Source organism: Hyperolius riggenbachi, chromosome 11 (genome assembly GCF_040937935.1).
Source record: "Hyperolius riggenbachi isolate aHypRig1 chromosome 11, aHypRig1.pri, whole genome shotgun sequence".
Lineage (NCBI taxonomy): Eukaryota > Metazoa > Chordata > Amphibia > Anura > Hyperoliidae > Hyperolius > Hyperolius riggenbachi.
In genome coordinates, this window is record NC_090656.1 from 203,176,635 (window position 1) to 203,201,780 (window position 25,146).

The 25,146-nt window shown below is 43.9% G+C and overlaps 1 protein-coding gene across 7 annotated transcripts in view; it reads left to right on the plus strand.

The window, feature by feature from the left end:
* The window catches only part of PDE3B (phosphodiesterase 3B), a 205,530-nt gene that overhangs the window by 164,661 nt on the left and 15,723 nt on the right, over positions 1 to 25,146 (plus strand). For all 7 annotated transcript variants that reach the window (XM_068261129.1, XM_068261130.1, XM_068261135.1 and 4 more), the window contains exons 7-11: positions 1,091 to 1,182; positions 3,596 to 3,735; positions 5,962 to 6,096; positions 17,736 to 17,847; positions 18,759 to 18,857. In XM_068261129.1, the coding sequence (XP_068117230.1) occupies positions 1,091 to 1,182; positions 3,596 to 3,735; positions 5,962 to 6,096; positions 17,736 to 17,847; positions 18,759 to 18,857 (578 nt within the window). The remainder of the gene's footprint in view (positions 1 to 1,090; positions 1,183 to 3,595; positions 3,736 to 5,961; positions 6,097 to 17,735; positions 17,848 to 18,758; positions 18,858 to 25,146) is intronic.

A 25,146-nucleotide genomic window follows, 5' to 3' on the forward strand; every position in this document is an offset into this window, starting at 1 on the left:
CCAGTATGCAAAGCCTCATTTTCTTTGGCCTCTCCCACCAAGCAGTGTGCTCTTCCTCATCACTATGCACCACATTGCTTTCCCTGACCACACCCCCTGTGCAGCACCTTATTCTCCCTGACCACTCCCCCTGTTCAGCACATTATTCTCCCTGACCACTCCCCCTGTTCAGCAGATCATTTTCTCTGACCACTCCCCCTGTTCAGCACATCATTCTTCCTGGCCAATCCCCCTGCGCAGCACATACATTTCCCTGACCACTCCCTCTGTGCAGCATGTCTTTCTCCCTGACCAGTTCTGCTGAGCAGCACCTAATTTTTTCTGACCACTCTCACTTTGCAGCACATCATTCTCATTCATCATTCTCCCTGAACATTCCCACTGCACAGCTCCTCATTCTCCCTGACCACTCCCACTGCACAGCTCCTCATTCTCCCTGACCACTCCCACTGCACAGCTCCTCATTCTCCCTGACCACTCCCACTGCACAGCTCCTCATTCTCCCTGACCACTCCCACAGTGCAATTCATTTTTCCTTTCCCACCGTGCAGCACATCATCCTCCCTGACTACTCCCTCTGTGCAGCGCATCAGCCTCCCTGACCACTACCACCATGCAGCACATCATCCTCCCTGACTACTCCCTCTGTGCAGCACATCATTCTCCTTGACCACTCCCTCTGTACAGCACAGCATCCTCACTGACCACTGCTGCTGATCAGCACATAATTCTCCTGGACCACTCCCACTGTTCAGCACATCATCCTTCCTGACCGCTCCCACTGTGCAGCACAGCATCCTCCCGGACCACTGCTGCTGAGCAGCACATCATTCTTCCTTACCATTCCCACTGCATGCACAGCATCCTCCCTGACCACTCCCACTGTGCAGCACGGCATCCTCCCTGACCACCGCCAATATGCAGCATGTTTTTCCAGACCACTGACATTATGCAGTGCACTATCCTCCTTGACTACTCCCGCTATGTAGGGTACTCTTCTTTAGTAGAGATGGTCAATGAGAGATGGCATTTCTTCCAGCAGTTACATTAGAGGGCAAGAAATAAAATTGTTGTTTCTTTTTTCCTACAGTTGCGGACACAAAATTTTTAAGTCTTTTGCAAACTTAGAATCGCCGGAGGCCGGCTTGCAATCTGGCGCAGAGAGCCAACCGAGAAAATCAGGTGAGTCCTAACTGCCTGAAGGTCTGCTGATGTTATGTATTCAGAAATAAAGAATGTAAAAGGAATTATTGTGTCCAAACATTTATCAGTGGAATGAGCTATGGCCCCATCATCAGCAATCATATGTACCCATATGACCCGCAGCCTTTATATCCTGCAATAATAAAAAGCGGTGTTCATCTTCCACTCTTGCACTGCTTCCAACGATTTATAGTGAATGCCCTTATTTTACCATCTATACCACATACCATACTTTTCGGACTATAAGATGCTCCTGACCATAAGATGTATCTAGGTTTAGAGGACAAAACCAGGGAAAGAAATATAATAAATCTGGTGCATCTATGGTGAAGGGGCATCTTGTGGATTTAGCCCTCTTTATATCTCATGCCCCTTGTAACCCTGTGTCCTCCTCTCTCCCCCTTGTGTCCCCCTCTTTACTCCTCTATGCCCCTTTGTGCCCCCCTGTGTCCTCAGTTTGTCCCCCTGTGTTCTCCTCTGCATGGCACAGTATAGGGAGTCCCCGACATAGCGGCAGGTTGGAGGTTCGTATTGACAGGCATTCACAAGTCAGGCATTCCCTGCATTTGGACTATAAGACGCAGTGACTTCTTTCCCCCGCTTTTGGGGGAGAAAAAGTGAGTCTTATAGTCCAAAAAATACAGTACTTCACTTTGTAGAGACTGCTCCCTTATACACCCCACCTTCCTGCAAATGCTGCTCCCTTATGTCCGCCAGCGTTCCACAGATACTGGTCCCTTATGTCTTCCAACCTTCTTGCAGATATTACTCCCCTCTGCCCCCCACCTTCCTGAAGATTCTTCCCCCCCAATATGTCACCTCCTTCAGCTTTTCACTTGACCCCTGTGTTTGCCTTCTTGGAGACAAGCCCTGGAAGGCCAAATACCCCATACATAGATAGATTTATCCAGCATGTAGCCTCCACAGCCAAATGCTTTGGCGAAGAGGTGGAACTCCCGGAGAATTTGCCGGCTGATCACCTGTCTGCTAAACAACATGCAGGGCTTCCATGATGCAGGGATTTCCTGGGTGTTATGCTTGGAAAACACCAGTTTAATCTATGCCCTTCATAATTTCTATAATATCTTGCCTTCAAACTTTACATTTTTATTTGTGGAGCACTGAGAGCTCACACCTTATACCCATACCTATTCCCCCGTTTACTTGACTCCCATTGTTGTTCATGGATCCTTACAATGTCCATTTACAATATAGTAGAGCAGAGCCGAGACAAGGTCCTCCAGCACTCGAGGCTGAGACACCAAAGTGCACCCTCCATCCCCCCACCCCAGCTGTCACACGCTGATTAATATTAGGGTAAGAGGTGCTCTCCCCCCCCCAAACACTTTAATCTCTAGTTATCTGGCTTTCAGACACTGCCATGTATCCCATTTTCTTATTTCTCTCTGCTTCAAACACAATAGTGGAATGATAGCTGAGTGAGTTGTGCGTCCCCTCCTACACTGCACCCTGAGGCTGTTCCCTCCTTTGCCTCTGCCTCAGCCCAGCACTGCAGTAGAGTCTTGGTTATCTAGCACCTATGGTGATCGGCTGATGCCGGATAAGTGTTTTCTGGTTTCTTGAGACTCGATGTTAAAAATAGGCCTAGCTAATACAATACCCCACGCTACATATATACCATGAACTCTGTATTAAATATTAAAATACAGTAACTGAAAATAAGTTATTCTTGGGAGAGCCATGGAACCCGGTCTATAAGCACAGCAGAGCCAACAAACAGCCAAAGGAGTTGCCTACACCACTGTGAGTACTGCTGGTGATTTGTGCCTGTTGGTTGAGACTGCTGGTTAGTTGAGTTCTGGATACCTGGGACGCTACTGTATTTATATGATATTTTATACCGTTTACTCCCCTGTGTGGGATATTTCTTGCAATGGTCTATTGCACTACCAAGCAAAACCTCAATAAAACTTTTTGAAACTAAAAAAAAAAGTCCATTCCCAAATATGTAATTTTGTCCGCAGATCAAACGCAGTGCCCTGGTTAACCCAAATGTCTACCCAATTTTCTGTTTTTGTTGAAGCAAACGTCTAATTTGGAAAAAAAAAAATATTGTATAGTGTAAGGGAGTGAATTTGTGGTCCGATACGTGTTGATGTGTCTCTGTCCAGAAGGATTTTCCAATAAAGATAGGACTTTTTATGCCGTTTGGTTGAGCGGACTTTCTTTATACTTGTATGGGCAGACTTAGACCATACGGGAGGGACATAAAACAATGACCGACTATGGTAGGATTAGATTGTGAGCTCCTCACAGTTAGTGACATGACTATGTACTCTGTAAAGCACTGCGAAAGATGGCAGCACTATATAATAATACCTGAGACTTTCAGCCAGGAAACATTATTTCTGTCTTTCTTTCCTCTGTGTAGGTGAATTTTCCAGCAATCCCACCGAAGCCGTGCACTTAATAGACATAACCCAGGAAAGCCGAATACAAGGCGACTGCACAACGCTATTGGAGGACGATGAACATTACTTGGATAATAAGATGACCAATCAGCAGCCTGAGGTATGCAGCCCTTCAGGCAGATTAACAGAGTGGGCGTGTCTGTTATGGAGGAGGAGGGGCTTCTGCATCCACAGTTGCGCCAGAACTGGGTAGTTCTATAAGCCGCATGCAGCCAACTACAAATGCCAAAACAGTTAACCATTACGATTTACAAAACGATTACAGAAACATGTGGAGGAAAGTGTCAGTTTAGCTACAAGATGCAGAATATCACAGGACATCCCTGCATGAACTGTTTTAACCACTTCCCCTCTGCCGGGACGAGTAACTACGTCCCTGCAAAATGCCACAACTGTGTGCAGGGGCGTAGCTACTACGTCCCGCCGTGCTGCTCCCCCCGCTTGCAACCCCCCCAGAATCGGTACCGCCGCTCATTACCACCGATCGTTATCCGCTAGATCAATGAATGGGAAAACCGTTCCCATTCATTGATCTAATTCCCCGTGTGAATGGCCGCAGCCGTCTATTCAGATGGCTGCGGCCATTCGCAAATCCCAGCCACGTAGTCCTTCCGTTTCCATACCAATAGACTGAATACACCACTGAGGACATCTTGTGGCCAAATTGTAAAATTACATTCCCTTTTTTTTTTTTTTTTTTTTTTTTTATTAGTAAATAATCCCTAGTTACCTTGTTTTTCCTATTTAAATTAACCTCTGACCTCCCACACTCCCCTATAGCTGGCAAACTTTTTTTTTGGGGAAAAAAAAATACATAAATAGTTACCTTAGGGACTGAACTTTAATATGTATGTCAATAGGGAATATTACTATAACTGTATAAATGATGGGCTTGTAATCAGGGATGGACGCAAAACTGAAAAAATGCACCTTTATTTCCAAATGAAATATTGGCGCCATACATTGTACTAGGGAACATTTTAAAACGTTGCAATAACTGGGACAAATGTGCAAATAAAATGTCAGTTTTAATTCCGGTAGCATGTATTATTTTAAAAAATGTCCGCAAACTGACAAATAATGAATTTTTTCTTCTTTTTCCTGATAAAACATTTTTAGAATAAAATCATTCTTAGCGAAAAGTACCCCCCAAAGAAAGCCTAATTGGTGGCGAAAAAACAAGATCTAGATTGTTTCGTTATGATATGTAGTAATAAAGTTATAGGGGAATGAATGGAAGGAGCGCTGACAGGTGAACAGTGCTCTGGTTTCTTAAGGGGAAAAACCCTTCGAGGTGAAGTGGTTTAATGTGACATAGCCTGACCCTCACTTTAATAGGGTGTGTCTACACATCTATCAGTAACTGCAGTCTTGCTGCATTCAAAACGGGTTATAATGTCGTAATAGCTGAGATGTGTGATCAATCCCTGAGATACTAAAGGCTCCATAACCACGATGCAGTTTTTCAGAACAATCTTTTGAAATATCGCGCAACAACGTTTGAAAATTCATCAAACCATGTTTCACCCACGGCAATAGTTTTTGAATGACCACCATGTTGGATTGATTCGTGGAGGATCTTTCTGATTCTCTTTGACTTCCGTGGGTTTTGCCGCGATCGTGTAGATGGATCAGGAAACAATCATTCAGATCCCCGATCCGACTGGCTTTGGGTACTCCGCTTTAGGACTTCAGCAGCCACTTATAGAATGTCTCTCTCACTTTCTGATTTATGGCCTTCTGTTTTTCACTATCTCACTTTTGTCCCTCTCTTCCCTTATGTCTCCCACGTTCTCTCTCCTCCCATTATGGCCATCTCTCGCATCCCATTATGGCCGTCTCCCTCCTTCCATTATGGCCATCTCCCTCCTCCCATTATGGCCATCTCCCTCCTCCCATTATGGCCATCTCCCTCCTCCCATTATGGCCATCTCCCTCCTCCCATTATGGCCATCTCTGACATCCCATTATGGCCGTACCCCTCCTTCCATTATGGCCGTCTCTCTCCGCCCATTATGGCCGTCTCCCTCCTCCCATTATGGCCGTCTCCCTCCTCCCATTATGGCCATCTCCCTCCTCCCATTATGGCCATCTCCCTCCTCAATTATGGACCGTCCCCCGTCTCCCATTATGGACCGTCTCCCATTATGGGCCGTCTCCCATTATGGGCCGTCTCCCATTATGGGCCGTCCCTCTCGTTCTATTATGGCCGCCTCCCTCCTCCCATTATGGCCGTCTCTTTCCTCCCATTATGGCCGCCTCTCTCTCTCCCTCTTCCTCCCATAGTGTATGCTTTGTAATTCTGTATGAATGTTTTCTCTGTTAGATTGAAGAAGAAACGTCATTGGATCTTCTCATTGAAGATCAGGATGCTTTGCTGGAGAAGTTGGATAATTGGAATTTTCCAATCTTTGACCTGGTGGAGAAGACGGGAGGAAAGTGTGGGCGGATCCTGAGTCAGGTGAGCATCTCCATGTTTTCCATTATTAGATGGAGCTGTGAGTGGCGATGGTGGACTGTACAGAGTGTGGTTCATTTTCCCAGAATTCCATTCACCAGAGCGGCTCCCAGCATTCAGATGATACTGATGATCAAAAAATAGAACTTTTCTCAATGCTCGGATAAACTGTAAACTCAAAGTTCTGTCAGTCGTTGCGGTTGATGCTTTAACCCCTTTCTTTCGTTATCAGGCAGCACAGTGGCATAGTGGTTAGCGCTCTCACCTTGCATCGCTGGGTCCCCGGTTCGAATCCCAGCCAAGTCAACATCGGCAAGGAGTTTGTATGTTCTTCCCGTGTCTGTGGTAGGGATTAGATTGTGAGCCTCTCTGAGGGATAGTTAGTGACAATATATTCTTTACAGCGCTGCATAATATGTCGGCGCTATATAAATACTTAATTAAATTTAAAATTCACTCTAGAAGTTCACCAAAACAGGGCTCTCCGCTTTTGAACAGTTTGGCAGGGCTCACACTTATTGTGAAGAATGAAATGTTTTTTCACATTAAAATTCACGTTTGTATGTACATTTTTGCACACTTTCTATACAGCTATGGGAACTCTCATGAGATTTGCAAATTTTATACTACAATATGTATTTTTTTCTTCATGCATGCAAAAACAAACGCAATTTTACAGATTTTGGCTGAAATGCGATTGTCCACTGGCGTTCATTAGATGTCTGGTTTAGATTCCCTTTTCAGAGGCATTTAAGCGCTAACTTAAAGAGAATCTGTATTGTTAAAATCGCTCAAAAGTAAACATACCAGTGCGTTAGGGGACATCTCCTATTACCCTCTGTCACAATTTCGCCGCTCCTCGCTGCATTAAAAGTGGTTAAAAACAGTTTTAAAAAGTTTGTTTGTAAACAAACAAAATGGCCACCAAAACAGGAAGTAGGTTGATGTACAGTATGTCCACACATAGAAAATACATCCATACACAAGCAGGCTGTATACAGCATTCCTTTTGAATCTCAAGAGATCATTTGTGTGTTTCTTTCCCCCATGCACTGAAGTTTCAGGCTGCTCTTTTCTTTCTGCAAACAGCTTTGCCCTTGTTTGTAATTCCTCAGTATGTGAAAGCCCAGCCAGCTCAGAGGACGATTTATCCAGCTTGTAAAAGAGAAGAGAGAAGCTGCTCTAATCTAAATAACACACAGGCTGTGTGCATAGAGGGGCCTGGAAGGGGGAGTTCATAGCAGAACCACAACACTGAAGAACTTGGCAGCCTTCCAGACACAGGCCGACAAGTCTGACAGGGGAAAGATACATTGATTTATTACAGAGACAGTGATAGTATAAATTGCTGCAGTAAGCCAGAACACATTAGAATAGCTTTTGGAACTTGTAGGATGATAAAAAACAGGATGCAATTTTTGTTACGGAGTCTCTTTAACTTTTCTCCTATGTTGCTGTCACTTACAGTAGGTTGTAGAAATCTGACAAAAGTGACAGGTTTTGGACTAGTCCATCTCTTCATAGGGGATTCTCAGCAAGGGTTTTATTCTTTATAAAGATATTGCCTAAAAAGGATTTAAACAATGATGCTGGCCAGCTTCCTGCTCGCTACACAGATTTTGGAATTTGGACAGAGCAACTGTCATTGACTAAGTGCTTTTGAAAATAAATAAATCCGAGACTCTCCTATGAAGAGATTGACTAGTCCAAAACCTGTCGCTTCTGTCAGATTTCTACTACCTACTGTAAGTGACAGCAACATAGGAGAAAAGTAATTTATGGCTCATTTTACTCTGGAAAAAACATACTTCTTATTTGACTATGTTTATAAATGATCATCCTCCAGTTTACCTGACTCTTATTTGGTGCGTTGCTGCACAAAGTAAGTTGCAGGGCATTCTGGGTTGTCCTTTTTTACGTCTGTACATTAGTTAAGTCTGAGGGGAAAGAAAGAAGCAAAAAAAGACAACCCAGCATGCCGTGCAACTTCCTTTTTGCGGCAACGTACCAAATAAGAGTCGGGTAAACTGGGGAATGATCATTTATAAACAAGAAAAGTAATAGAGATTTTAACTTTTGGATTGCCTGATTAGCATCCGTATTACTTGTTTACCAGATGTAAATAAAGAATTGATTTTTGATTTTATGCCCGACAGTTACACTTTAAACTCTGCTAGCCGAGGCATTCAATAACGACCACTTCTGCTGAGAATCCAGCGTGTGGACAGCAGCCCTCCACCAGCAAATCACCTGGCGGATCACTTCAACCGACTGACGGCTGAAAGCATTATTCTCTCCGCTTGCTCCACCCGCCGTGTGACGTCTCTCTCACTGCTCTCAAAGTCCTGACAGTTTCCTGTCTGAGCCTTATTGCATTGTGGGAAATAACAGCTCTGAAAGTCTGTAGTACAGAAAGTAAGGGACAAAAACAGCGATGATAACCTGACAGAACTATATACCTGTTGATCTATCATCAGGTAGATCCCTCTCTGATTGAACCTGATGGATCTATTGCCCGCCCATACTCCGCATACAGATTTCCAAAAGATTTAGCTGGAAATTATCCTACAGTCGCCATCTGCCCCTTCAAGTGTATATGTCTCTCCTCATGTATCTGTGGCGAGTGTTTCAGGCCCTCCTGTCGCGAATCCTCATCACCTCTGGTGTCTGACATCCTTTTAACTTGTCGCTGCAAGTGCCTGTACCACATGGTCCCAGCATGTAGTGAAGTCAGTACAAGCACCAATGTCATGTGGTACAGGCGCTCACTAAGATGCCGGATACGGCAGGAGGCCAGGAGTCATGCCGGTGTGACATTTGAGCCTGCAACCCTCACCACAGTTCCCGAGGGTGCCACATAGACTTGGGTGGACACAGGGCGGGGCCCATCGGTCATCGGGAAGTCGATCACGGTTACTACACCGCACTTAATAATACCCTTACAACCAAGATTTTCCAGCATGCTCGATTGAGCCTTTCGACCGATTACGGCCAGAAATCGATCGTCACTATTGATCGTGTGGAACTAGGATCTCGTTGGCCAGATATTGATGCCGAAAATCGAATAATGAATAGGGGCACCCTTAGCCATCCACCTATTCCATTTAAAAATAAAGAATTTCTTCCGGTGTTTTGTACCAAATTTTCCGCTCCCTGTAAAATAATACTTTCTAATATTGCTTGTGACCCTTCCCCCTGCCATTCTCACGATACATTCATTTTGCAGATTTCTCATTTTCCTGAGGTCCCCCCATTCTGCACCCGCTTCTTATAAATATGACTTGCAGAAAGTCCGGAGTATATTGATTTCTCCATGGTGGTGTGCTAGAATCATTATCAGCCTGACAGCCTTTTATCAAGAGTAACATTTCTGGCAGGGCCCCCTTCCAATAAAACCGTTTTATCCGAAATTGTCTAATGCATTTGGAGCGGGCTGTTGGCGGTTCGGTGCCAGATCGCAGTGCTGAGATCATCCCGCTCCCGAATGATAAAATGAGCTCTCCAGGGTCTTTCGAGGATAGCGGCCGTCATTAGACAGATCGCCGCACGCAGCGCACCGCTGCCGCCTGCCTTAATTAATGAAGGCTTAATTTAGATCAAACGTTTTTGTAATAATGCCACCATGACAGATCGCAGAGGGTTTTTTTAAATTGCGGTCAACGGAGAGGACATGAAAATCTCTACTTTTATGGGACTTTCAGGGATGAATTATGGATCGGCTGATTACAAAACCGAATTGTGTAAAATAAAAAAAATCAATATTTTACTTTTTTTTTTTTTTAAGAGGGTATGAAAGCTTTAACTGTTTGGCTTATTTATAAAATAAATCTTGGCAATTTTTTTCCCTTTTATTTTCCTCGCAATTCACATACCTGGAAACAGTTCAAGGAAATAACTTTAGTACATATTTTGTTGGTTTTTATTTTTTTAAGCAGAAATATTCCACCACTAGTTGACGCCAAACTACATCCTGGCATATTAGAGTATTTTCCATTTTTAACTACAATTTGCTAAATTTATTTTCCATTTTTTTTCAATAAAATCTCTTTCTAGTCTTGCTTTCATCCTTCTTTCTCTTCCAGCAGCAGCGACGTTTGTGAAGCAGTTTTCTTCCACAGGGCTTAGTGCTCGTAGCTTGTTTCAGTTCAGTCATTTGTAGAAGGGTGGATTTCGTCTCAGCGGACATGTCAGACTGAAAAGTTTGTCTTTTAGGCCAGTTTTACACCTATTTTTAGCATTGCGGTGGGATGCAATACTTCTGCCACATCCCACTGCAACACAAAGAAAGACAACATATGACCCCGTGGCAGAGTGCTTTAAGCGCGGTGCTTGCTGTATTGCGCTGTTGCCCTTGTATCAGCTTGGATACTTCCGACACACTGCAAAGGACCACAATAAGAGTGAAAGTCTCCATAGACCGCTTTTGCGGCCCCTTGCGGTTAAATAGGGTAACACAATGCAGTTTAACACTGCAAGTGTAAAAGCTGGCTCAGTCTGGACTTTAAGAGAAACCATAGCCAAGAATTGAACTTCATCCCAATTAGTAGCTGATAACCCCTTTCCCATGAGAAATATTTTCCTTCTCTCAAACAGATCATCAGAGGGCTCTGTATGGCTGATTTTGTGGTGAAACCCCTCCCACAGTGTGATGTCAGGACCATGGTTCTGACAGTTTACGGTCTGTGAACCTCATTGCATTGTGGGAAATAGCTGTTTCCAACTGCCAAAAAAGCAAGCAGCATCTCCTTCCACAGACATCACCTTCCAGCAGTAAAGATGTTGCCTCCTGTGGTAAATGTCAGAATGTAAATCAGGGAGAGGAAAGATTTTACAATGGGCAAACACTGACTAAATAATTTATATATAATTATTGTAAAAATGAAGCACTTTTTTAATTACATTATTTTCACTGGAGTTCCTCTTTAAAGCAACTGGAAAAAGTTAGAAAGGCAGATACTCACCTATGTGGAGGGAAGGCTCTGGATCCCATAGAGCCTTCCTGGCTACTGCTCCATGCCCCCAGTCCATTGCTGTACCCCCCTTAACGTTATTCCACCTGAAGGCACTCCTCCTGTACAGAAAACAATAGTGGTTGAAAGACAGTGAAAATATTTTGAAGGTATACATCTATAATCATTTCCAGGCCAACTACCCTCCTGCCCCACCCTGCCCTGCTTTGATTGGCCGTGGCACTGTCTGACTGCTTGCACACACCCCCTCCTGCCCACCCTGCTGTGATTGGCCGTGGCTCTATATCCCTCCGCCCCACACACACCTCCTTCTGTCCGCCCTGCTGTGATTGGCTGCGGAGCTGATTGAATGGTCTGCGCATGCTGAGAGATAAAGCACTCGCTCCTCTCCTACGCAGTGTAGTGCGCAGCACCAGCTAGTAATGATAATCACTGATAAGCAAGTAAATGCTCCACACCTGCAAAACATCACTGACACAAGTAGGAATGAATTGTGGAGGATTTTTATCTGCTAGTCATCTAACCCGCTGCACACTTCAAAAAACGATCAGCAAGGGAACCCAAGTGGGTACAAAATACATGAACACATCACAAAACCAAAATCTTTATTCATACATTACAACCTATATGGAACCGCAACTGATAGCTCATAAAACCACGCAATTAACCAGCCGCCAGCTAATTGTTTAGCAGCCGCCGATGGTATTGATTTTTCGCCCATCCCTGACAATGGTAATAATGGTTTATAGATATGTAGTGTACAGGCCACTGCTGAAAGAGGTGCACACTGATTACGCACAGCACAATGTGACCACTCCAAGGCTGTGAGGATAGCCACCCTGTATCATGGGTAGGGCATCTGTGATCGCACTGTCAGCTCTGCTGTGCTGGGAAAGGTGCTTCTTGTGTTTGTTGACGGTCTGCAGAAACCTGACAGATCTGTGCACCACTGCAGGGCAATGTGCCTTCTTTCCTATTTCTTTCTTCCAATTAAGTTTTTCGTAAAAAAATGATTTTAAAAATACAAGGCAACACAGTTAATACAGTATTACTAGCTGCGTCCATCAGGGTTGGAACTGTACACCTTGTATGTGTGAACACACCCATAGATAATTGATACAAAACTGACAGGACTGGACTGGACCAGAAATGTACACTTTTTTTATATGTGAACTAAGCCATAGAAAAGCATACAAAACTGATGCAAACAGGACAGGCCCGGAAAATGTACAGATTTATGTGTGAACACGGCCATAGAAAACTCCTATAAGGGCTCTTGCACACTGCATGCGATTCCGATTAGCGATTTTGACGTGATTTTACATGCAATTCCAATTTGCAATTTTATTTTAACTCTGTATTGCATGCTGTGTTTTTTTTTCTGCGTTTTACTTTTTGTTTTGATAGCATCCAGGGAAAATTGGAATCGCATGCAGTGTGCAGAGAGCCTAAAACTGATAACTGTCAAAAACTGACTGGACAGGACTGGGCACCTTTTATATGCGAACCCAGCCTTAGTTGCAAGACACATGTAACCAAAAAACTTGCTCTGACCTTTAGATAAGCAGAGTATAAACTTCAGGAGGAGCGACCCTTCTTCCCTGCCTCCCACGGGGCCCTGCATACACTACATCTTGATTGGGCTTGTGGGAGTGCTGAGTACATTCAAGATGTCTAATCCTATTGAAGTGCTAGAATTTTTTGGAGTCTGCAAACTGCGCATGTGAGCGTGATCCAATTTGAGTGAGGGATCAGATTGATATTCAGATCAGACATTGAGCGGATATAGAGCATACACATGTATGTCATGTTTTTCAAATTCGTGTGAGATTTCTGATAATTTTTCTGACTGGATAGCAATTGGAAATGGATCGAAAGGACATACAGAATGATAGCCAGTAATTCCATAGATCATTTCCAGCATATCCGGTCTGCTTCTGATCAAGAAAGATATTGATTTTGAGTTTGGGATTGGTCGTTGGTAATCGGTAGGCTGTGTATATATATGTGTGTATATATATATATATATATATATATATATATATATATATATATATATATATATATATATATATATATATATATATATATATATATATATATATATATATATATATATATAATTTTTTTTTTTTTTTTTTTGCCCGGTCCTTTTCTCATTCGAAATAGAATCTAAAGTGTACATTGCATGGTGTATACCAGGCCTTAAACTGAGATTGATTCTGAGAAACTATTGAAGCACCACATAGCACCCTCTGATGGGAAACTGGAGAAACGTTTATCCCAAATAGCCCTGCACTACTAACACAGACGGAGGCTCTGCATCCCCCACTAATCCCTACTTCCTGTTTGGTCTACAAAGCGTTATCACTGCCCCATTGCCATGTTCAGTCTATGAACTGTATTGAAACGAGCAGTTTTTCAATCTGCAATGTGATGAGGAGAAGATCCCTTGCAGATTTAACAACAAATTATTCTGATTCGCCAAATAAATGTACCGTATTTACCTTTCATAAGCCCACCCTCAGAAGTCAAGTCAGATGAAGCAGGTTGTTTTGGCGCTGGGTGCCGCTATAGCACTAGTGCCATACTACGTGCCACACTAGGATAATTCGGGGTTCCGGCGATCGCGGGACTCAGAATAACTCCTCCCTTTGTGTTGCTACGACTCGAAGGGGGAATAGTATTTAACGCCGCTGGGGATTTGATCGGCAGCTTGGTGAGCCGCCTTTTGTCTCACCCTGCGCCCAGCTCACCGGTGGCGTATATATACTGTGTGTATATATGTGTGTGTGTATATATATATATATATATATATATATATATATATATATATATATATATATATATATATATATATATATATATATATATATATATATATATTATATACTGTATATATATATACACATATACATATACACATCAGGCCAGCTCCACTAATACCACCTACGTTTTATATCTCTTCAGTTCTGGCAATCTGCCGAAACCTTCCTAAGGATTACAGCAAGCATCATAAAGACTAACTAGTATTTTAGTGATCATTTAAAGAGACGCTGAAGTGAAAAAATTATGATATGATTTGTATGTGTAGTACAGCTAAGAAATAAAACATTAGGAGCAGAGACATAAGTCTAATATTGTTTCCAGTACAGAGAGAGTTAAGAAACTCCAGTTATCTATGCAAAAGAGTCATTGAGCTCCACGACTTTCAGAGTCACAGAGCTCTGTCTTCTGAAGCTTGTTATCTTAACTGTTAGTCGCTGTATTTTCTTTTTCTCTCCAGAGGACAGTTCAAAAGTTCACTGGCCTGCTCTGTAAAATCATTTAGAATGCTGAACAGTGTGTAAACTGCAAATATTAGAGAATGATGCAATGTTATAAAAAAAACTATATACAGTAACTGAAAATAAAAATATGAGCTTTTCTTTGCTGCTAATGTTCTAGTAATTATCCATACTATACAACCAATTCATTATATCATATTTTTTTTTCTGTAAAGTGTCTCTGTTAAGCACTTGCCGACAAGGGGATTTTTCAGTTATCGGTGCTGCATGGGCTCTGCAGCCCGCAGCACCGATCAGGAGTGCAGCAGGGCGATCAGACTACCCCCCTTTTTTCCCCACTAGGGGGATGTCCTGCTGGGGGGGTCTGATCGCCACCGGCTGCAGTTACTTAGCGGGGGGGCTCTTCAAAGCCTCCCTCCGCAGCGTTCTCCGCCGTCTCTCCCGCTCCCTCCCTCCCCCTGTCAGCTGCGCAGGACGGATTTCCGTCCTGCGCATTGAAGGATAGGCTTCAGCCTATCATATGCCGGCGATCCCCGGCCAATCAGAGGCCGGGGATCGCCGATCTGCCTTACGGCGCTGCTGCGCAGCAGCGCCGTTTGATGTAAACAGCGGGGAGACACCCTCCGTGAACTGACATGGAAAGGCCGCTCGATCGAGCGGCCGTTTCCATGGTAACCCGCAGACGACCAGTTTACGCCAATCGCGTTAGCTGGTCGTCAAGAGGTTAAAGGACAACTGAAGTGAGAGGGATATGTAGGCTGCCATATTTATTTCCTTTTAAACAATGCAGATTACCTGGCGGTTCTCCTGATCCTTTGCCTCTAATACTTTAGCCATAGACCCTGAATAAGGAATGTAGATCAAGTGCTCTGACTGAAGTCTGACTGGATTAGCCACATGCTTGTTTCAGGTGTGGGATTCAGATGTTGCAATGTATGAAAGATCAGCAGAATGCCAGGCACCTGGTAATATATGGCAGTAACCATATCCCTCTCACTTCAGGTGTCCTTTAAATTTTCCTCTTTTGGAAAACGTGTCCCTGTGTGACAACGTTCTTGTTGGTGATGGCTATTTCAGCTGCCTCTGTGCCTCTTGGGCTCAGACAATAATTGGCTATTTGTGGACCTGGGACCTGCATTATTGACTCCATGGATTTGTCTATTGAGCCAAGGAGGAATTGCTTCTAATGCCGGGCATACACGGCACGGTTTATGCGCCGGATCGAGCCAGCGCATCCCTGCTCGTCCGCGCGGATCGATTGCCGCTCGTCCCCATTGTCCGCCGGTGGGGATCGAGCGGGCGCGGGTCGAGCGGCATGATCGGGCCAGCTGAATATTATCAGCTGGCTGGATCAGCTGGTCGATACACGGTACAGAAACGTACCGTGTATCCCCAGCATAATATTCAGCTGGCCCGATCATGCCGCTCGACCCTCGCCCGCTCGATCCCCGCCGGCGGACAATGGCAGGGAATCGAGCGATAAGGAAGTGCCGGCGGGGACGAGCGGCAATCGATCCGCACGGACGAGCGGGGATCCGCTGGCTCGATCCGGCGCATAAAACGTGCCGTGTATGCCCGGCATTAGTGTGTTTAATTGTGTCCCTTGTTGCATTATATATGTGTTGATTTACAATGAAATTGATCAGTATTAATGTATTGTGTAAACCATTTTATGGCTGGCTGCTTCCAATTTATATGTATGTTTAATTAGTTAGAGGTTAGGGTCCCTTCCAAAAGGATAGCCTCATGGTGGTGGAAGGGTCCAATACAGAATACTTTGCATGCAAACTGTTTTAGAAGCTAACATCCTCCATTAATGTTAATGTGGTGCATCTGTTTTGAATTCAAGTTGTGTACCCTGCCTATAATTAGGCGCTGCAAACCTATGCTGGTAGTCATTTAGATGCAGCCTACTTTTGGGAAGCACTGCCTCTTCATCCTGCTGTGTAGGTGTTAATGTATTATCCAGGTTCCAGGGCTCTTTTTTCGCTGGTGAATTCATTGACCTCCTATTGATCAGCTTTTGGTTGGTTTCTGTTTTGGTGCAATGTTTTTTGTTGCCATTTGCGTCACATGACATCCTTATGGGTTCTCGTTCATGTCAGGGTGATTGGGGAGTTTTACTGACATTTTATATAGCAGCCACTTAAAGAGAAACTCCAACTTTTCTGAGAACAAAGGTGGCCACACACAATATAATTTGTTGTGTATTTTTATTTTTGATTCGATAATTGTGATCGATTTTTATCAGATAGATTGTAATCTTTGAAAAAAATCTGACCAATGTATCAATGACCAATGTAATTTTTTTTTACCACAGTTATTAAGAAAATGATCAAAAATTGTTTGGATCTGTAAATCAAGTCATTTACCATCTATCCTACACCCTTTAATTTTCTGAGCATTTATCAGACTGTTTCACCACGTCCTATCGAAAAGTAATATAGAGGGGAAAAAAAGTTTGATGTTGACCAGAAAAAAGTCATTACATTTTTCTAAACAGATCATTTTTTAATCCAATAAAAATGAGAACAAAAAGTCTTAGGCTGCATTTCCACTTGTGCGGTGCGAATCGCCGCGGTAAAAATTCGCATGCGGATGCGAATTTCGCATGCGAGGCTATGTGAACTTTCATGCGAATTTCCATGCGAATTCGCATGGATGACGATGTATGCGAATTTAACCATGGCAGTACTGGTGTGCTTTTCCATTGTTTCTATGCGAATTCGCATGAAAATTCGCATACCCAAACCTCATGCGAATTTCCCATTAAATACATTGTATGCGATTCGCATAGCGGTATGCGAATTCTGATAGCTCTGCCGTGCGAATTGTTTCTGCACAAAAAAACGCAAAGGAATCCTGACAAGTGGAAACAGTCCCATTCACTTGTATTGCTATGCGAATTTGCATGCGAAAAACGCATGCAAATTCGTGATAGTGGAAATGGGCCCTTATTGTATTGTGAGTGGGCCCCTAAAAGCAATCCCTTCAGTTCAGCTCTTTGCATTTCAGGAACTCGCGGTAAAGCTTATTTCAGTCTCAATATCCATTTTTTTTGTATCTGTGGCTGGATATTGTACTGGTTAAGGCCCTCCCTCTGACACAGGAGACCAGGGTTCGAATCCCAAATCACGTTCTGTGCACAGTAATGTACAGTTTCGTTGTGTCCTCCCCGCAGGTTTCCTAAACTCTATTTCAGGGTTTCTGTGCACAGTAATGTACAGTCTCGATATTTCCTTCCCACGGGTTTCCCACACTCTTAACCAGGAATTCAGTGCACAGTAGAATACAGTCTCCATACTTCCTTCCCGTAGGTTTCCCACACTCTGTTCCAGGGTTTCTGTGTACAGTAATGTACCGTCTCAATGTTTCCTCCCCACAGGTTTCCCGCACTCTGTTCCAGGACACAAGACTATTTGAAATCTTCAGAATCCCCCAGCGGGAATTTCTGAACTTCTTCCAAGCTTTGGAGAACGGCTACAGAGACATCCCATGTGAGTAGATGTACTTGTCATTGAATTACTACTCTCAGCTCACCCTTAAAGTGTACCCTAGCTGAAGCTCGGGTTCAAAATTAGATACTTACCTAAAGGATGCGACGCCTTAGGTTCCTATTGAGGCTTCCCTTGCTACTCAGATTTCCCCCGATAAGTATCTGATTTTGATCCTTAGCTTCACATTGCTTTAAGGCATGCTGGGAGTTGTAGTTCATTAGCAGCTGGCACGTCTAAGGTTGGATTCTGGCTGATAATTTTATATTTCTTGTACCTTCAGTGATTTCGTGTTTTGTGACAATGTAAAAAGTAATGTCAGAACCTTTTCTTTTTAGTGCCATTATTATAATTATTATGCATTTTATTGGCTATGTTGTATTCAGTGCAGGCATATTATAGAATGATCTTCTTGACCAGCAGCATTTTTTGTTTTTGCTGCATTATAGAAACGATCTGTAGATGAAATTCTCAGGGCTTTAGTGATATTTGAGTGAGGATTTTTGGTAGGGTAGGGTTAGAGGGCGTTAGTCTACTTTACATTCTCCCTTATACAGTTCCCTGGTGTCTAGTGGTTCCTCCTCCCTCCCCAGTATAGCTTCTCTGGTGGTGTTTAGTGGCCTCTCCCCCAATATAGCTTCCCTGGTGGAGTCCTGTACTCTTACTGCCCAGTATTTGCAGCAGAAAAAAAGATGCCATGCTTCCCTCTCCTCCTCACAGGACAGGAAGTGCGCATTGAGAGACAAGGGGAGTTCTGCCAGGCAACAGACCATACCTCTCAACCTGGGACGGTCCCATCCAAATCGGGACGGTTGGGAGGTATGCTGCAGAGTTCTCTGAAACATTTCTATCTCTGGTGGGATGGGAATGAGCAATGAAGCTCCAGAAGTTCATGACAAGCTGTTGTTTTTCAGACCACAATCGGGTTCACGCCACAGACGTGCTGCATGCAGTTTGGTACCTGACCACGAGGCCAATCCCGGGATTCCAGGAACTGTCCAGTGAGGAGACAGGTAGGAGCTCTTTGTGATGGGCCTCTTAATGTTGATGACCTTGAGTAACTGTTTAGCAGTGAAATGTCTTGTAATGGCAGCGCACACACACACAGGCACACAGGCACACACCCATTCCTTCTAGCCCCATTCAGTGTTCTTCCCTGAAATTTCTTCCAGCCGGGTGGCATGAAATGGTAGCCGGGTGGCATGAAAAAGTAGACGGGTGGGGCGAGATGAGAATGCAGGGCCAGTGTTTCTGTGAGCAACTCTGCTTACAGCATAGGAAGAGGAGAGCTGATGACAGCCGGGTGCTCACCAAAACTAGCCTGGTGCAGCACCCGGCTAAAAGAGCCTGGGGAGAACCTGCCGTTGTTGCTTTGCCTGTTTTCTCTTCATATGTCCAATCAGGAGCATGGAAATGTCTTTTTTGTAATTCTCAAAAAAGTGGAATTTGCTTCTTAATACCCCCTTCCCCATACTGAATGTAACTTAAAGAGGAACCGTCACAAAAATCTTAAAATTTAAAACACATACAAATAAGTAGTACATTTCTCCTAGAGTAAAATGAGCCATAAATTACTTTTCTCCTATGCAGCTGTCACTTACAATAAGCAGTAGAAATCTGACATTACCGACAGGTTTTGGGCTAGTCCATCTCTTCATGGGGGATTCTCAGCATGACTTTTATTCTTTATAAAGACATTCTCTGAAAATGATTAATACAAAGATGCTGGCCAGCCTCCCTGCTCGTTGCACACTATTTTGGCAGTTGGACGGAGCAACTGCCATTCACCAAGTGCTTTTAAAAATAAAGAAAACCCTGAGAACCCCCTAAGAGAAAATGAGCTAGTCCAAAACCTGTCGGTAATATCAGATTTCTACTGCCTACTGTAAGTGACAGCAACATAGGAGAAAAGTAATTTATGGCTCATTTTACTCTTGGAGAAATGTACTTGTTGTTTGTATGTGTTTTAAATTTTAAAATTTTCATGACAGTTCCTCTTTAATGTTTCATAAATGTGGGTTGACCGCGGCAATGCAAACAGAGGTTTTTGAAGAGCTTTTGGCAGTCTTTGTAAACGCGACCACTACTGCACTTCTGAGGAGGGGACGAAGCATCACCTGTGACCCATAAACATCAGGGCAGGTAAGTATTTAACCCCGCGACCCCCCTTCCCTCATCCGGCTTGACAGGCTCTGTCATTTACGTACTCTTTGACTTTACCTATTCCTTTCAAATGATTGTTCCCCCTTATTTTTCCATCCTCTTTCTCCTCTCCCCCCCCCCCCCCCCACGCTCACTTTTTTTTCTGAGTCAAGTCATACTTTTATAACCCCATACACCGCTCACACTCGGGTGCTTTTGGGGAGTGTTTTGGGGCTTTTTTGACCGCTGACAATCAGCAAAGTGATGTGACTATTGAATCCCTATGGGATCGTTCTCACTGCAGCACGTGCGATTTGCATACATCGCAGACACGCTGTATGCAGCATTTTGGAGGCAATCAGGATGTTCTCTTGAACAGAAATGGCAGTTGCTGGAAAATCAAAAATTTTCATGATGCAAAATCACAATTGCTGGGAGATTGCGATTTGCGTTTGCGCTCTTAGTGTGAACCAGCCCTTATACACTATCTTTCTCTCTTCTCTCCATCCTCTTATGTTTTATGATCCTTTAGTATCTAGTTGCCGGTTACTTGATTGATGAGCAATTGCTGATCTCTCCTGATCTCCTGCCAAGCGTCCAGCTGGGTTCCACCAGCCCCCCTTCTTCCCCTGTGTGGCCGCGCTCTCCTTTGCTGGCGTCAGCATTTTGCTGGCATCTTGCGGTGCATTAGCCTAATATTTCTTTACATAATTAGGAAATTAAACATCTCGGGATAAAAATACCTCCAGCTTCACCGTTTTATCTTGATTGCATCAGCTCAGGCGGAGGGGAATCTGCAGCTGCTGCTCTGACTCAGGGATGGAACGCATTTTGGGCGATTAATCTCCGTGAGAAGAGAGATCCCGGGCCCAGATTACACAGAACATCGCTGCTGGGCTCCCATGGGATTATTTACACAAATACTTTCAGATCACTGAAGTCTGTATCTGGTTTGCATCAGGTGTAGATTAGTAAGAGCCTTTATGAAAACATGAGTAGTCGCTCCTAAAGCCAAATGCTAGAAAGTGTGCATTATCCATGTGGCCAGTACAAGTGTGCATTATCCATGTGGCCAGTACAAGTGTGCATTATCCATGTGGCCAGTACAAGTGTGCATTATCCATGTGGCCAGTACAAGTGTGCATTATCCATGTGGCCAGTACAAGTGTGCATTATCCATGTGGCCAGTACAAGTGTGCATTATCCATGTGGCCAGTACAAGTGTGCATTATCCATGTGGCCAGTACAAGTGTGCATTATCCATGTGGCCAGTACAAGTGTGCATTATCCATGTGGCCAGTACAAGTGTGCATTATCCATGTGGCCAGTACAAGTGTGCATTATCCATGTGGCCAGTACAAGTGTGCATTATCCATGTGGCCAGTACAAGTGTGCATTATCCATGTGGCCAGTACAAGTGTGCATTATCCATGTGGCCAGTACAAGTGTGCATTATCCATGTGGCCAGTACAAGTGTGCATTATCCATGTGGCCAGTACAAGTGTGCATTATCCATGTGGCCAATACGAGTGTGCATTATCCATGTGGCCAGTACAAGTGTGCATTATCCATGTGGCCAGTACAAGTGTGCATTATCCATGTGGCCAGTACAAGTGTGCATTATCCATGTGGCCAATACAAGTGTGCATTATCCATGTGGCCAGTACAAGTGTGCATTATCCATGTGGCCAATACAAGTGTGCATTATCCATGTGGCCAATACAAGTGTGCATTATCCATGTGGCCAGTACAAGTGTGCATTATCCATGTGGCCAATACAAGTGTGCATTATCCATGTGGCCAATACAAGTGTGCATTATCCATGTGGCCGGTACAAGTGTGCATTATCCATGTGGCCAGTACAAGTGTGCACTATCCATGTGGCCAGTACAAGTGTGCATTATCCATGTGGCCAGTACAAGTGTGCATTATCCATGTGGCCAGTACAAGTGTGCTTTATCCATGTGGCCAGTACAAGTGTGCTTTATCCATGTGGCCAGTACAAGTGTGCATTGTCCATGTGGCCAGTACAAGTGTGCATTATCCATGTGGCCAGTACAAGTGTGCATTATCCATGTGGCCAATACAAGTGTGCATTATCCATGTGGCCAATACAAGTGTGCATTATCCATGTGGCCAATACAAGTGTGCATTATCCATGTGGCCAGTACAAGTGTGCATTATCCATGTGGCCAGTACAAGTGTGCATTATCCATGTGGCCAGTACAAGTGTGCATTATCCATGTGGCCAGTACAAGTGTGCATTATCCATGTGGCCAGTACAAGTGTGCATTATCCATGTGGCCAGTACAAGTGTGCATTATGCATGTGGCCAGTACAAGTGTGCATTATCCATGTGGCCAGTACAAGTGTGCATTATCCATGTGGCCAGTACAAGTGTGCATTATGCATGTGGCCAGTACAAGTGTGCATTATGCATGTGGCCAGTACAAGTGTGCATTATCCATGTGGCCAATACAAGTGTGCATTATCCGTGTGGCCAATACAAGTGTGCATTATCCATGTGGCCAGTACAAGTGTGCATTATCCATGTGGCCAGTACAAGTGTGCATTATCCATGTGGCCAGTACAAGTGTGCATTATCCATGTGGCCAGTACAAGTGTGCATTATCCATGTGGCCAATACAAGTGTGCATTATCCATGTGGCCAGTACAAGTGTGCATTATCCATGTGGCCAGTACAAGTGTGCATTATCCATGTGGCCAGTACAAGTGTGCATTATCCATGTGGCCAGTACAAGTGTGCATTATCCATGTGGCCAGTACAAGTGTGCATTATCCATGTGGCCAGTACAAGTGTGCATTATCCATGTGGCCAGTACAAGTGTGCATTATCCATGTGGCCAGTACAAGTGTGCATTATCCATGTGGCCAGTACAAGTGTGCATTATCCATGTGGCCAGTACAAGTGTGCATTATCCATGTGGCCAGTACAAGTGTGCATTATCCATGTGGCCAGTACAAGTGTGCATTATCCATGTGGCCAGTACAAGTGTGCATTATCCATGTGGCCAGTACAAGTGTGCATTATCCATGTGGCCAGTACAAGTGTGCATTATCCATGTGGCCAGTACAAGTGTGCATTATCCATGTGGCCAGTACAAGTGTGCATTATCCATGTGGCCAGTACAAGTGTGCATTATCCATGTGGCCAGTACAAGTGTGCATTATCCATGTGGCCAGTACTAGTGTGCATTATCCATGTGGCCAATACAAGTGTGCATTATCCATGTGGCCAATACAAGTGTGCATTATCCATGTGGCCAATACAAGTGTGCATTATCCATGTGGCCAGTACAAGTGTGCATTATCCATGTGGCCAGTACAAGTGTGCATTATCCATGTGGCCAGTACAAGTGTGCATTATCCATGTGGCCAGTACAAGTGTGCATTATCCATGTGGCCAGTACAAGTGTGCATTATCCATGTGGCCAGTACAAGTGTGCATTATCCATGTGGCCAGTACAAGTGTGCATTATCCATGTGGCCAGTACAAGTGTGCATTATCCATGTGGCCAGTACAAGTGTGCATTATCCATGTGGCCAGTACAAGTGTGCATTATCCATGTGGCCAGTACAAGTGTGCATTATCCATGTGGCCAGTACAAGTGTGCATTATCCATGTGGCCAGTACAAGTGTGCATTATCCATGTGGCCAGTACAAGTGTGCATTATCCATGTGGCCAGTACAAGTGTGCATTATCCATGTGGTCAGTACAAGTGTGCATTATCCATGTGGCCAGTACAAGTGTGCATTATCCATGTGGCCAGTACAAGTGTGCATTATCCATGTGGCCAGTACAAGTGTGCATTATCCATGTGGCCAGTACAAGTGTGCATTATCCATGTGGCCAGTACAAGTGTGCATTATCCATGTGGCCAGTACAAGTGTGCATTATCCATGTGGCCAGTACAAGTGTGCATTATGCATGTGGCCTTACAAGTGTGCATTATCATGGATAAGCCACACCTGTACTGACCAAATGGATAAGCCACACATATAATGCACACTTGTACTGGCCACATGTATAATGCACACTTGTACTGGCCACATGGATGATTTTCCAAACTCTGGTTGGCTTGTAGCTGCCTAGGGGGCAGGGCCATGCCAAACTAAAGGTGCAAGGACAATTATGGTCTTCCTCTGCCATTTTATACTGATATTTAGCCGCCTTCTGCCGTTTCTCATTTAGGTCTGATCGCCATCCAACTCAGATTTGGCCATCTTCTGCAATTGTATAATTACCTTTGACCTCCTTTCATCATGTTATACTAGATCTGGGCTCCCTACACCTTTCTTATACTCAGAATACAGGTCTTTCTCAAAAAATGAGCATATTGTGATAAAGTTCATTATTTTCTGTAATGTACTGATAAACATTACACTTTCATATATTTTAGATTCATTACACACAACTGAAGTAGTTCAAGCCTTTTATTGTTTTTCTTATTGATGATTTTGGCATACAGCTCATGAAAACCCAAAATTCCTATCTCAAAAAATTAGCATATTTCATCGGACCAAAAAAAGAAAAGTGTTTTTAAAACAAAAAAAGTCAACCTTCAAATAATGATGTTCAGTTATGCACTCAATACTTGGTCGGGAATCCTTTTGCAGAAATGACTGCTTCAATGCGGCGTGGCATGGAGGCAATCAGCATGTGGCACTGCTCAGGTGTTATGGAGGCCCAGGATGCTTCGATAGCGGCCTTAAAGCGGACCCAAACCAAACATTTTTTTAATTCAAAATATTTAGTTGTACCACTCTGATACATACAAAGATCAATAAACACTCCTTCAAGCCTATAAGAATTTCAGTGCATGTTTTTCCCCCTTCTCTTTTCATAACTAGGGTTATACAGGTGGCAGCCATTACTTCTGAGCTTACTAGGAGGTTTTAGATCATGGGTGTGTTTGTCATCAGCTACCTTCCCTCACAGGGGCGCCTATGTGAAATCTCACACAAGCTGAGATCACCTCCCCTGTGACATAATCAGTAGCAGCCTGTGTTCTGTTTTTTTTTCTCCTCCACCAGTTTGCCGGAAAAATCCCGACAATATGAAAGGAAGGGAGGGGTTCCTCCAATAAATGTAAAATATTTTATATTTGTCATCATGCAGCTAAAATAAAGCTATTTAT